Source organism: Mobula hypostoma, chromosome 12 (assembly GCF_963921235.1).
Source record: "Mobula hypostoma chromosome 12, sMobHyp1.1, whole genome shotgun sequence".
NCBI lineage: Eukaryota > Metazoa > Chordata > Chondrichthyes > Myliobatiformes > Myliobatidae > Mobula > Mobula hypostoma.
The window spans coordinates 22,623,294-22,636,268 of NC_086108.1; the positions used below are offsets into that span (position 1 = coordinate 22,623,294).

The window sequence follows — 12,975 nt, forward strand, 5'->3', positions numbered from 1 at the left end:
CATTGAGGACAGTTATAGCAGCAGGTGCAGAAAGAAGGCCTGGAAGATCATCGGGGACACCATTCACCACAACCATAAACTGTTTCAGCTGCTTCCGTTTGGCAAATAGTACCACAGCATTAGAGTCAGGACCAGCAGGCTTCTTTCAACGGGACAGCTTCTTTCTATCAGCCATGAGGCTTTTAAATTTGCATGTCTGTGAAATGGAGATACTTCTTTCTCCCTTATTAGGGGGAGGGGGAGAAGAGAGAGCCGGTGGTATGTTGAATACTGGGTGAACGAGTAGTCTTTGGGGTACTGCAAGTCTGTGTCTTTGCTGATGCTTTGCTGCACGCTTGAGTGCTCAGTGGTGGTGCTGATGCTTTTATTTTGTTGGTAGGGGAGGGGGATTGTTGCTCTGCTGCTGCTTATGCATGGGAGGGGGAACTTGGAGGGGCATTGGAGTTCTAACATTTAACTCATTCTTTGGGGGCACTCCTCTGTTTTCGTGGATGGTTACGAAGAAAAAGTATTTCGGGATGTATATTGTATACAGTTCTCTGACATTAGATGTACCTTTGAATTGCAATGGAGACATAACGCAAAGAATTTTACTCCCTCACTTTGTGGGGTTGATGTAAGATTTAGATAAGTTCTAAGTAAAAGGAAAGCAGAGCGCCCAGGGAAAATCCAAGCATTCCACGAGGAGGGCCACCTTGCCTCCTTACAGATGGCACTGGAATTGAACTTTGAACTCTGAATCCCCAAGCTGTAATGTTGCGCTAACCACTACCATGGTGCCCAAACCAAAAAGTTCTTTGCTTTTCAAAACTAACATTAAATTGTTCACAGTTTGTGTAGTCTCCAATAAATGCTCCCTTGTTCTTCTTTTAAGTGGAGCATTAAATATCTTTTAAGTCATTTATCAGTCTGTATCTGAAGAAAAATAAGCTAACAAAACACAGCCAGTAAGATCAGCTTGTTACTGCAGTCTTTAAAGGAACTCGTTCTTTCGTGTGGTTTCTTTGATCCGAGCACATTTCACAGGCTGATATGTACAAAGGATATTAGCAGTGACCCTCAAACCGCTGTGTAGTTTGACCTCATTGCTAGCAGCTCATGATGTTTGTTACCGGTCTCTTTGGGTGGGGGGGTGTGGGGGAGGCATAGTTTTGTTTCGTTGGTGACGCTCCTTGCTGTCTCACCCTTCCCACCCGCTCATGTTCCCAGAGTTGCCTGCCACGTGCTTCCAGCCTTCCTCTCTTACTCCCCCCAATAATCACTCTTCCTCCTGCCTCACTCCCTCCATAGATCACTTTCTCTTTTCTCACTCCATTCCTCTCCCATCTCATTCCTTATGGATCTTTCTTCCTCACTGCTTCATTCTCCTATAAATCGCTCTCAGTCGCCCTCTCCCAGTGATCACACTGTCTCACTCTCTGTCTCCCCCTTGTTGTCTCATTCCCTTAATAGCCACTCCGCAGTGACCCTTATTGGTTCCTTGAAGGTGGGATTAGGCTTGGGCTGAGTTCTCTACCTGTGCATGTCTGACAACTTGCCAGGCTGGAATAACATCAGGGATGACATAGGAGAGGTGCTGAACAATTGCCAAGGATTCTAATTCAAAGAAAAAGCCAATTCCTTGAGGAAAAGGGAATTTGAGGCTGTGGGGGAAGTAGCAAATAGCCAGTTGATCTCCTAGAATGGATGTGCAGCTACAAGGGAATGAGACAGTAATGCAGTTGAAGCTCCCCTTGGAGGCGGGCGGAGGAATGTAATCACTCGTATCCTTTCTTTGTTTCCATCCAGTACAAGGTTGCAATTTTGTTGTTTTTAATGCTTCATGGACCTGTGCCAGTTAGAAAGGTTAACAAATAAAGAATGGTCTAAAAGCCCAGCCCACTCACCAGAAAAGCATTTTTCCCAGTCAGTTTGATTGTTGAGGTGTCACTGCAACCACATAGAAGGGTTACAGATGAACTTGGAGCCAGAGTAGGCCACCAGGTTCTTCAGGCCTGTGCTGTTGGATTCTTTTGATGCTCGGCACGGTGAAGAGGGAATGATGCCTGACCTGGGGTGGTGTCTACCTATCACCTGGAGGTGACTGGTTAACTTGGGGCTATGACTACTTGACCTGAGGAATTGCCTACCTGACCTACCATGGGGCAGTGACTACCTGCAGGGAACCTGGTCTGGGACATGGGTTAAGTCGAGCAATGACTGGAGTTAGAGGTTGAGAAGATGAGTCATTGAAAATTGCAATTAGCTCAGGTTTGTGAATTAAATGGCTAAAGGTTACGATTGCTGTAAGTTATCATTGGTTCATAAAACCTGATCGATCGTTCATCCATTTGTTCAGAAAGTTGCCGCAGTTTTCCCTGGATTTTCGTTTCTGTGCTGTAATTAAATTCCACCCCTTGTTCTTTCCTTGTTGCAGCATTGAGTTTGAAGGTGGGGAGATTGACCATGACATCAGTCTGGCTGACATGTACAGATGGAAGGTATCAGCGTACGCACCCTGCAGTTCCACATGTACCACAGGTGCCTTTGGAAACCCTACAGCCCTTCACTTACACAAGTACAGGGCCTTTAATTGTTCAACCATTTGGAGGGCGGGATTTGGGGCTGATTAGGGTGGATGTATGGATTATTATGTTGTTATCATGCAATGGACAGGCCTTTTATCCCACAGCCAACTGAGCAAGTCAAAGATCAGCAGTTCTGCCATATCTAGGCATCAGCAGTGATGAAAATTTAAAAAGGAACACAGATGCTGGAAATCTGAAATAAAGTCAGAAAATGACAAACATTCAGCACGTTAGACAGCATCGGTGTAAGGAGAAATGTGATTCATGTTTCAGGCCCATGACCTCTTGGCAGAACTGTAAAAGAAAGATAGAAATTATTTTAAGTTGCAAGGAGGGTGAGGGGTGGATGGGACAAAGGGAATATCTGTGATATGCTGACACTAGGCCCGACAGGTTAATGGGGCAGTTGGTGGATGATTGTGCTTTATGTGTTGCTACGGGACATGTCCGACAAGCCAGGCTGTACCAAGGGAGAAGAGAGAAAATCTGCAGATGCTGGAAATCCGAGCAACACACACAAGATGCTGGAGGAACTCGGCAGGCCAGACAGCACCGATGGTTGGGGGGGGGGAAGGAGGGGGAGAAAGTACAGTCAATGTCCCGCCAAAGGGTTTTGGCCCGAAATGTCGACTGTACTTTTTTTCCATAGATGCTGCCTGGCCTGCTGAGTTTCTCCAGCATTTTGTGTGTGTTGTACCAATGGAGAGGCTGCTTTAATTCTCCATCCCACTCCCACTCCATCTTTTCACTATTTCAAGAAGCTCGAGGAACTGCAACTTATCTGCTGTCTGGCAGCCTTCTCAACTCAATCTCAAATTCTCCAATGTTGGTAAGCCACTGTATGCCTCAGATCTGCCTATTTTTGCTGGAAGTTGTCTATCTTTTGGCTTTTTTTTTCTCTCTCTCTCTCCTTTCCATAAGTATAGCCTGACCCAGGCATGTTCCACGTCACTGCCATCAAGAATAGATGGACAATGGAGACTAATCACACCCTGAGTGCCTCATGACTCACTGACATAGCCTCACCCTCTCAGAGCTGTTATTCTTGTCCTTTCCATCCCTCACAGCCCTTCCTCTGCAGTTTAAAATTAACTAGTGGCCAGGTAAACAGCTAACAGGCTCTAACAATGTCTGGGGCCCAGTATGGAGTGTTAACCGCATTCAGCTGAATGGATGATTTACCCCACCACTTCCTGAAATTCCCACCATCACAGTCTTCAACCTATTGGATTCACTTCACATTTTGTCTGGAAATAGTTGAAAGCACTGGATACTGCATAGTCTATAGGAGTAGACAACATCCTTGTGCTCTGGAATTAGCTGTGCATCTATGGTAGTAACATTGTTATTAATGTGGAAAATTGCCCAGCAGTGAGACACGTACCACCCAGTCCATCTGCTTGTACTCACAACTGAGTAATGGAAGGTGTCGCAAACAGTGCTAACAAATAGCATGAACTTTCAGGGCAGAGCCTGAGCAAGTAAAGATAAGCTTCCTTTGTGGGTGATCTTCCCACTGGCCCCCTGCTAAGGTTCCAACCTAATGCCATCTCCTGATGCTGTGCTCCCCTTCCACATGTAATAATCTGGATCTCTAAAGTGTAGGTGGGTGTAATGAGGTGGCTGTAGAAAGATGATAATGAGTTCATTGTTCAGAAGCACCACATTTACTGTTTTATTGTTGTTTGAATCTTAGATTGCCGATTCTGCAGGGCTGCAGTGAAAGGATTATTTGCATATATATATTCAGCCATTTAGATGACCCACAATACTTCAAAGAAATGAAGTACTTCAGAAATCCAGACAATGTAAAATTATAGAATATGTAGTGACTAGTTTATAAGGAGTAAGCTCCCTCAAATGGGAATTGGATGATGTAATATTTCAGTGATGTGATTCTGAGGGATATACAACCAATGCCTTGACAACTCCCAAGCTCCAGGCAAGGTCCCAGGTGATTGGAAGGTTGCTAGTTAAAAAGGGAGGCACTGTAGGCATAAATCAAAGGATAGTTACTTTTATCTGTAGGCAAATTATTGGAATATATTGTAATAGACTGTATAAATCATTAAATGGAAAGGTTGAGATAAATTTGGGGGCAATTAGTCAAGACTAGTTAAGGGAAGGCAGTGTTTGATTCTTTGAGGAGGGAGTAAGAGTTGATGAGGATGGTAGCTTTGAGGTAGTCTACGTAGATTTTAGCTAAGCTCTGGACGATAACCCACATGATAGGCTAGTCAAAAGATTGAAAGCGCATTGGATAAAAGGGAGAGTGACTGGAATCAAAACTGATATGGCGGCAGGAAGCAAAGGTAATGATGTTTTTGTGACAGGAAATCTTTAGCCATCTAGGTTCACAGCCCTTTGCTTAGAGTAAATATTAATAATTTGGAATTAAACGTAAAGGCATGATGAAGAAATTTGTAGATGATACAAATATTGATGGGAAAGTCTACAGGAAGAAAAAGTGTTTTGTCATTTGGGCAGAAATGTGCTAGATGCAGTTGAATTCAGACGTTTGGTATGTCTGAATATCAACCTTAAATATGATACTTAAATGCCCTGTGTGTGCACACATCGTGGGGGGGGGGGCAGGGTGGGTAGGAGAGAATGTGGGACTCAATGTATTGGATGCCAGGGAAAATTGTCTTGAGCTTTTAAGAAATATTATCATGGGATCTCTGCTCACCTCAGAAGGCAGACAAAGTCTGAATTTAACACCATATCTAGGTGGTACCTGGCAGGGGAAGTATCATGGATAGTCATCAGTACTGATGTGTGGTGTCAGTCTAGTTTTGATGATCAGGTCTCAAAACCATAAAAGTGACCTCTAGCTGATGTCAGAACGATGTGTTTAAATGCAACTGATTTGAAGCTGATGGAGCGATGTTGAATGAACTGTAATCCTCTTCTCATTGCAGGGATTACCACTTCTTATGCTATGTGTGTCAGGTATGATGGAGTGGAGGTGGACGAGTCTCACTGTGATGCTGTTACCAGGCCTGAGCCAACACACGAGTTTTGTTTAGGAAGGGAATGCCCTCCCAGGTAAGCGATCTGGGTAACTACTCAAATGCAGGTGGATGTTACTTTCCTGTGTGCTGTGGCTTTGTCATACCAAATGTGGAGATGAAGCTGACTCGGGCCACTTCTGATGAGAGTCAATCATGTTATTGAGAAACTGGATCACACCACGGCCAGATCAGGCTGTGCTTGCTTTCGGAAGACAGCTAGCTTCATGGTTACAGAGGCATGGAGAGGTACAGCACAGAAGCAACAGCTTCGGCCCAACAGTTCTGTGATAAATGCTCCCATTTTACATTAATCCTTTTGTAACCCATTTTATCCTCTGCTAAAGTTGGTTTCCATCTTTTTGGGGGAAAAAATGCAAACATTTGAATCATAGTGGGATTCAGGGTCTCAGCCTTTAGGTAATTAGACTAATAATCTAACACAGGGGTCCCCAACCTTTTTTGCACCGTGGACTGGTTTAATATTGACAATATTCTTGCCGACTGTGCGGGGTGGGAGGGTGATGTTCAAGTAGGGTTAAACTCACCTCAACATGTCTTTTACAGTTAGGGTTGCCAACTTTCTCACTCCCAAATAAGGGACAAAAGTAGCAGTCAAATATAGGACACTTGTATTTACCCCGAGAAAGACTACCATGACCATGAAGCCTTGTGTGGGCACCTGCGTGCGCATGCGTGATGTGTGCATATGTGATGTGCGCATGTGTGTACGTGCCGATTTTTTTTTCCCCCCACAAATCGGTTTTGGCTTAATCTTCCCGACTATTTTGTACATACATTATTTCTACTTTATATAGGCTTTGTATTTATCATATCATTCCTACTTTTATTATATGTTAGTGTTATTTGGTATGACTTGTTATGTTATTTTTTGGGACTGGGAACGCTCAGAAAATTTTCCTATATAAATTAATGGTAATTGCTTCTTCGCTTTACGCCATTTTGGCACGAAAGGTTTCATAGGAACACTCTACCTTAGCGGGGGAAATACGGGACAAGGGTGGTCCCATATGGGACAAAGTAATTTAGCCCAATATATGGGGTGTCCCGGCTAATACGGGACAGCTGGCAACCCTATGTTCAAGTTCAACAGTGCGTGACAGGGAATGAGGAAAGATGCAGCTGACTCGTATCGTTTCCTCGCGGCCCGGTAGCACATGCTTTGCGGCCCAGTGGTTGGAGACCACTGACCTAACCACTACACGTTGTCCTTACAGCTTGCACTGTTGCAGCCTTGATTTGGTGGGTACTCACTCCGTGAGCACCTTGAAAGCCATTGAGTTTGGAGTTCAGTAGAAATGTTTCTTCCCACAGGGAGGATGAGAGCTCTTGTACTTTTCACTGTCATTGAAAGAACCAAGTTAGGGTGAGAACTCCTTCTCAATCCAGACTTACCTATGTTCCTGGAGGCTGTGATCTTGAAGACATTTGTGTGAAATTTGAATGAAAGCCCAATTTAGATCAGTGGGACCGAGGAGCTAAGGTTGTTGGAACACTCGTTCAGCATGAAAGAAACACACCAACTGAAAACTCACCAGCAAAGAGGTGAGGGGCAGCAAGCTGGTTTTCCTGACCCAAGTAACTAAAAATGTTCTTCTTACACAGAGCTTTATATGGTCTATTATGGGCCATGGTTTTTTTTTAAGATCATTGGATCTTAATCATCTTCCTACCTAGACAATTTGGGCTAAGGTGCCCCCAACCTCCCTCCACCTCCCTGGAAGGAAACAGTGGAGAACAAGGTGGAAATTGAATATGCAATTTCGAAATTGGAGAGACAGTACGAGGTGGATTTGGGATACAGGTTTCCCCTGCCATCTGAAGGTAGAGCGTTCCTATGAAACGGTTCGTAAGCTGGAATGTCGTAAAGCAAAGAAGCAATTACCATTTATTTATATGGGAAAAATTTGTGAGCGTTTGCAGACCCAAAAATAACCTACCAAATCATGCCAAATAACACATAAAACCTAAAATAACAGTAACATAGTAAAAACAGGAATGATATGATGAATACACAGCCTATATAAAGTAGAAATACTTTTCCACAATAATTGCCTGCACTGTTCTCCGTAGCAAAAATCTCACGCAAGCGCTCTAGCAAAAACACGGCGCAAGTGCTCTCCAGTAACCTTTATGCTATGAAGCTGCCAAATCAAACCAAATAACACATAAAAATACACAGCCGATATTAAGTAGAAATAATGTATGTACAGTGTAGTATCACTTACCGGAATTGGGAAAGCGCCGAGCATACTGATGATGGTGTGTTAGGCTGAGTCGTCGGAGTTTGGGGTGGTGCAGTAGCTCCCACCCTCCAGGCACCGAACTGATACCGATCCGCGAAGCATGCAGTGGTCCAGTGGTGCCCGGGACGCACCCAACGCATCTTTAAGAAAAAAGCCAAAATAAACAAGCTAATTAATTAGGTGCTGCCCGGCACGTAAATGTCGGCCCAGATCAGAGACAATTGCCAATTATGTTGCCTCTGATCTGGGCCTACATCTACATGCTGGGTGGCACCTAATTAATTAGCTTGTTTATTTCGGCTTTTTTCTTAAAGATGTGTTGGGTGCCTCCCGGCTACCACTGCATTCTCTGCAGATTGGTATCTGTCCGTAGTTTGGGGTGGTGGGACACTGGGGTGTCATCTCATAGTCTGTTTCCATGAGGGTAGGCGGGTCATCTTCTATGTCTGCCTGCCTCGATGTTGAAGGTCGAGGTTCGTCGTCTGCTGAAGGCTTGCTTGACCGCTTAGCCTCGCACATTTTTAGATCATACAGTTCTTTGTAAGCACTCAAACCATCCTGCAAATATGCCCTAAACCGACATACCTTTTCAAAATTAAAGTCGTACTTTATCATTGCAGCGAAAATCTCACGTAGTTGCCTCACGTTCAGTTCCTGGACAACTTCACTTCGCTAGTGCATTCAGTTTTGATCCCTCCCTTATCCTTCCCTCTTCCAATTGCATCAGCTCTTCATCTATCAGTTCTTGGTCATGGGATGCCAAAACCTCTTCAACATCATCTTTGTCAACTTCCACAAGCCAAACTCACTTTGTCCTTACTTGGTTCACCACGATCGAAACGCTTAATTATGTCTAGTTTTACGCTAAGTGTAACACCCTTACGAGCTCTTTCAGGCTTTTCCAATACCTAAGAACTCATCTTGCAAACGGCTGCTCACAGGCACATGTTTAAGCAAGACTGCCTGGAATGCCGTTCCGAATCCGGGGGAGGAGCGGCTGCTCGGGACGCGCGCTGATTTTTATCGCGTGCTGCTTTCTTTCGTAACAGTGAAAACACCTTCTGTTAGTGAAAACAGGGAACTAATGTAGGTCTTTCATAACAGTGAGGTTTTGAAAAGAGGGGGACACCTGTAGTTGGTGTGCAAAAGTTAAAATTCTTTTAATTGATGGGGTGATACTGGCCTAATTTGGGACAAGGTTGCAGAATGTGAAGCCACAGTGATATTCCAGAGGGGATGGAAACCTTGGACTGTTACTGCATGACGAATGGAAAGAAATGGTTTGGAAGAACCACCAATGCAGCTAAATGGTGCCACGTGCAGACTGCAGATGCTGGAGCCTGAAGCAAAAAAAAACAAACTGCTAGAGGAACTCATCAGTTTGAGCAGCATCTATGGAGGGGAATTCCACAGATGTTCCTCCAGAAGTTTGATGGAACTGTTGATGCTTTCAATTGAGAACCTGGATCAGGACTGAGTGTCGAGTAGGGGCTCCCAACCATTTTTATGCCATGGACCAATACCATCAAGCAAGGGGCCCGTGGATCCCAGGTTGGGAGCCCCTGGTGTAGCCCCCAGGACTTGGTGGTATAAAGTCAAGGGGTAGAGAAAATCACCCTTGTGTCACCCTCTCCTTTTGATTACCAGCTGCCTTTCCTCTCCACTGCTCAACTTGCTGAGTTTTTCCGGCAGTTTGTTATTCAGTAAGTATTGGTGTAATGACATTGATTTGGCTGCCTGGGTTTTGATGAGCTAACAAGCCATTATTTCCCCTTTTGAGTTTTTTGAAACAGTCAAGGCCTTTCTGCCTATCGGTGAGTTCGAGATGTGCCTGCAGCACAACTACACCTGACTGATTTCTGCAACCGCTGGTTTCACTCTGCCTCTCTTTGTTCTGGATGTTATGCAGGTGGGAGACTAGCAGATGGAGTGAGTGTTCGCGGACCTGCGGGGAAGGCTATCAGTTCAGGACAGTACGGTGCTGGAAGATGATTGCTCCTGGTTTTGACAGCTCCGTTTATGACGAGTTGTGTGAAGGTGCCGAGCTGACCAGGCCCGTGGAGCGTAAACTCTGCAAAAACAAGGGGTGTGGGCCCCAGTGGGAGGTGTCGGAATGGTCAGAGGTAATCTAGCTTTGGAACGTTATATGAAAAGCATTTCACAACTTATCATTGTTTATGTCTCACATTAGTCTCTTCCCATACCTGTTCCTGTAATGCTATCAGGATAGCCTTTGTGTTCTCTCATGTTTATTTTTCTGTTCATTAACTTTACCTGCACCATAACTAACTGGTGGTGAGTTTCACATTCTTGCCATTCTTCGTACAAAGATGATCTTTCTGAATTTCTTGCAAGGTTTGCTGGCATGTAAGCTATATTTACAACCTCTAGTTCTAGTAATACCTGTTCCCACAGACGAATTGTATCCTTTCGTTGGAAATAATTTGGAAGAAGTGTAAATCGGGTGGTTGATGGTTGCGTTGAGTTGTGGGGCGATCTGGGCAATTTGCTTGCAGATGTTTCATCATCAAGTGAGGAGATATCATCAGTGCGCTGCTGAGAGGGGCAGAGATTCGCCCGGGCACAAGCGAACACGGGGCATGCAAGAGAACTTCTAGAAGCGTGGTTTTCGCAAACAATCTGTAAACAAACACGTGGACTTTGATCCTATTTATGACCTGATGCAGGCAAAATACCAGACACAATGCACAAAGTCGCCACACAAGCAATTGGCGACGAGATTTCCTCCTCACATCATAATTGAAATTCTGAAATGATGACCGATCAGCTGATTGAAAGATATATAAAGAAGGGCACAATTACCAGCGCACTGACGATCTTTCCCTGCATGGTGGCAAAACGTTTGCAAGTAAATTGCCAAGATTGGAGAACAACTCAACCCATACACGTGAACATGTATCCTTTTGTAATTTTTAAGACTTTTTGTTTATAGATGGGAGCTCCCACCTAACATTCTCTTAGTTTTGGTATCATCTCTTTTGGGCTTTCCTCAGTGTCTGTCTGTTCTTCCCTTTGGAACTGCTTAAAAAAAAAAGTTGCTCTCCATTGCAATGAGGATGAAGGAATATTTGCAGTTTTATTTATCCAATATTGAAACAATTTGTGAAGCATTTTGGACCTCAAAGAGATCTACAATGTTGTTCAGGTTTTTGTTTATCATTCTTGGAGCTAATGGACAAGGGACATTGTAGTCCAACATGAGATGTCATTTTTTGTTTTTTGCATAGTAAGTATTAAATTTTAATTGCATTTTCCATTTTCTAATTTTTTTAAGCTATCACACCTTTGTGAGTCTGACCTGCTGAGGATGGTTTTCTTATATTTAAAATATCTGCAGTCCCCACACAGATATTTTGTACGTGAATTCTCACTGCACAGATCAAATGGCTGTCACTCTTAAACAAATAAGAGCTTTCTATCTCCCTGCACCCAACCCTCTTTCCCTATCACACCTGCTGAAACAGGTTCCACAACCTACACAATAGCACACTCCCAACATAATTACAAAAGACCTCGTAGCTTAATGTGCTGGTCCCCTTTTGGCTCATCCTATAACAGACATTCCCATTGTTCTGTGCATCCCTCCTACATGCTGATGGCTAATGTGCATCTCTGTCTTATCCAATTCTGCTGAAGGGTTGTAAACCTGAGACACTGATTGCTCAGCTTCTCTCGGATATAGCCTGACCTGCTGAGATTTTCTGATGGTTTTTTTTTAACTTAAAATTATTGTTCATCCCTAGTAGTTCAATGATGTGGATGTGATCACTCTGAAGCTGGTACTGTTGACGGTGTAGTTTTGTGTGATTGTTTTGTATATCAGTGACCTTGGAAATCTCAGTCTAGAGCAGGGTTTCCCAACCTGGGGTCCATGGACCCATTTGTTAATGGTGGGGGGTTCATGGCATAAAAAAGGTTGGACACTTGGTCTAGAGGTTATTCTTGTTTGGCCCTTCCACGCTGTATGTGATGCTCCCCGTTGGTCAATTTAGAACTTTATATAGTCGGGGAAACCTACAGGGTTACCGAACAAAGGCTAGGCAATAAATTTGAAGTGATTTGATCTCCTGCTGGTGTTTTTTCAGTTATTGGATTTGACCCTCAACCCTGAATTACTGCCCCACTTTCCGGCCGCTCACACAAGGTTGGTTGGGGTGTGAAGGTCAGCGAAACTGACCCTTCGTTACCCGATTAGCAGCTCTTGAGGCAGAGTAGTGACTGGGGAGTGAGGGTGTGGGGACAGATCCCGAGGCTCTAGATCTGGGACCCACTGATGATCTTCTGACAGCTGGGCACTGCCAGATGTCTCCAAACAGGTTTTAAACATTTCTCATCATCGGGGACAATTCATAGGGGTTGAAATAATACATAAAATAAGACTATTATAAAAATAAGTTTAATTGCAAACACCTTAAAGCCTGGGATGTTAATTACAAACAAAGACAAAGAAAATATAAACAGACTGTTTATCTTTCTGTTTAGGGTTATCTGCCCCATTCAGATGAAAGTAATACATAAGCTGGGTGTAAAGGGAATGGTCAGTGGTGAGCTCACCCACTAGGTCATTGATGGGGAGAGTAGTCCAAGCCACTGGCTCCACCCCTCACTTTGTGGCCTTTAGTGGTGAGAAAGCTCAAAACTATTCTCCCTATGGTTTCCCACTGCTTTTCTGGTTGAGGGATCTCTAACTTGTGCATTTAGTTTCTGATGTAAGGAGTTCTCAGCAATTGCTGGCCGAACGCAAGCAGTGTGGAGCTGGTAACTGTCCTTCTACCCTCAGTGTTCAGCCCGGTGCGGAAGCAGAGGAGTGATGAGACGGGAAGTGCGCTGCTCGGTGGAGCCTCGCCTGTGCAATGAGTACACCAAGCCAAGCAACAAGAAGGAGTGCGCGGGCCCTCCGTGTGACCGGCGCTGGACTGCATCGGACTGGGGGCCGGTAAGGGCCGTCTCTGATCTATGTAACCCAGGGGAGGTTAACCTTGTTCACTCCAAAACAATCTCCAGATTAGTACTGTGTCACCCTGCACTGGAGCTGACATGCATTCACCTTGACGCTGTCAATATCAGGAACGAGCTGGAGGTAGAAACGATTGCAATATTTTAAAGGTA

The 12,975-nt window shown here is 44.4% G+C and overlaps 1 protein-coding gene across 4 annotated transcripts in view; it reads left to right on the plus strand.

Moving 5' to 3' along the window:
• The window catches only part of si:ch211-267e7.3 (ADAMTS-like protein 2), a 149,883-nt gene that overhangs the window by 114,860 nt on the left and 22,048 nt on the right, over positions 1–12,975 (plus strand). For all 4 annotated transcript variants that reach the window (XM_063063749.1, XM_063063748.1, XM_063063751.1 and 1 more), the window contains 4 exons: positions 2,417–2,520; positions 5,489–5,615; positions 9,755–9,968; positions 12,647–12,802. In XM_063063749.1, the coding sequence (XP_062919819.1) occupies positions 2,417–2,520; positions 5,489–5,615; positions 9,755–9,968; positions 12,647–12,802 (601 nt within the window). The remainder of the gene's footprint in view (positions 1–2,416; positions 2,521–5,488; positions 5,616–9,754; positions 9,969–12,646; positions 12,803–12,975) is intronic.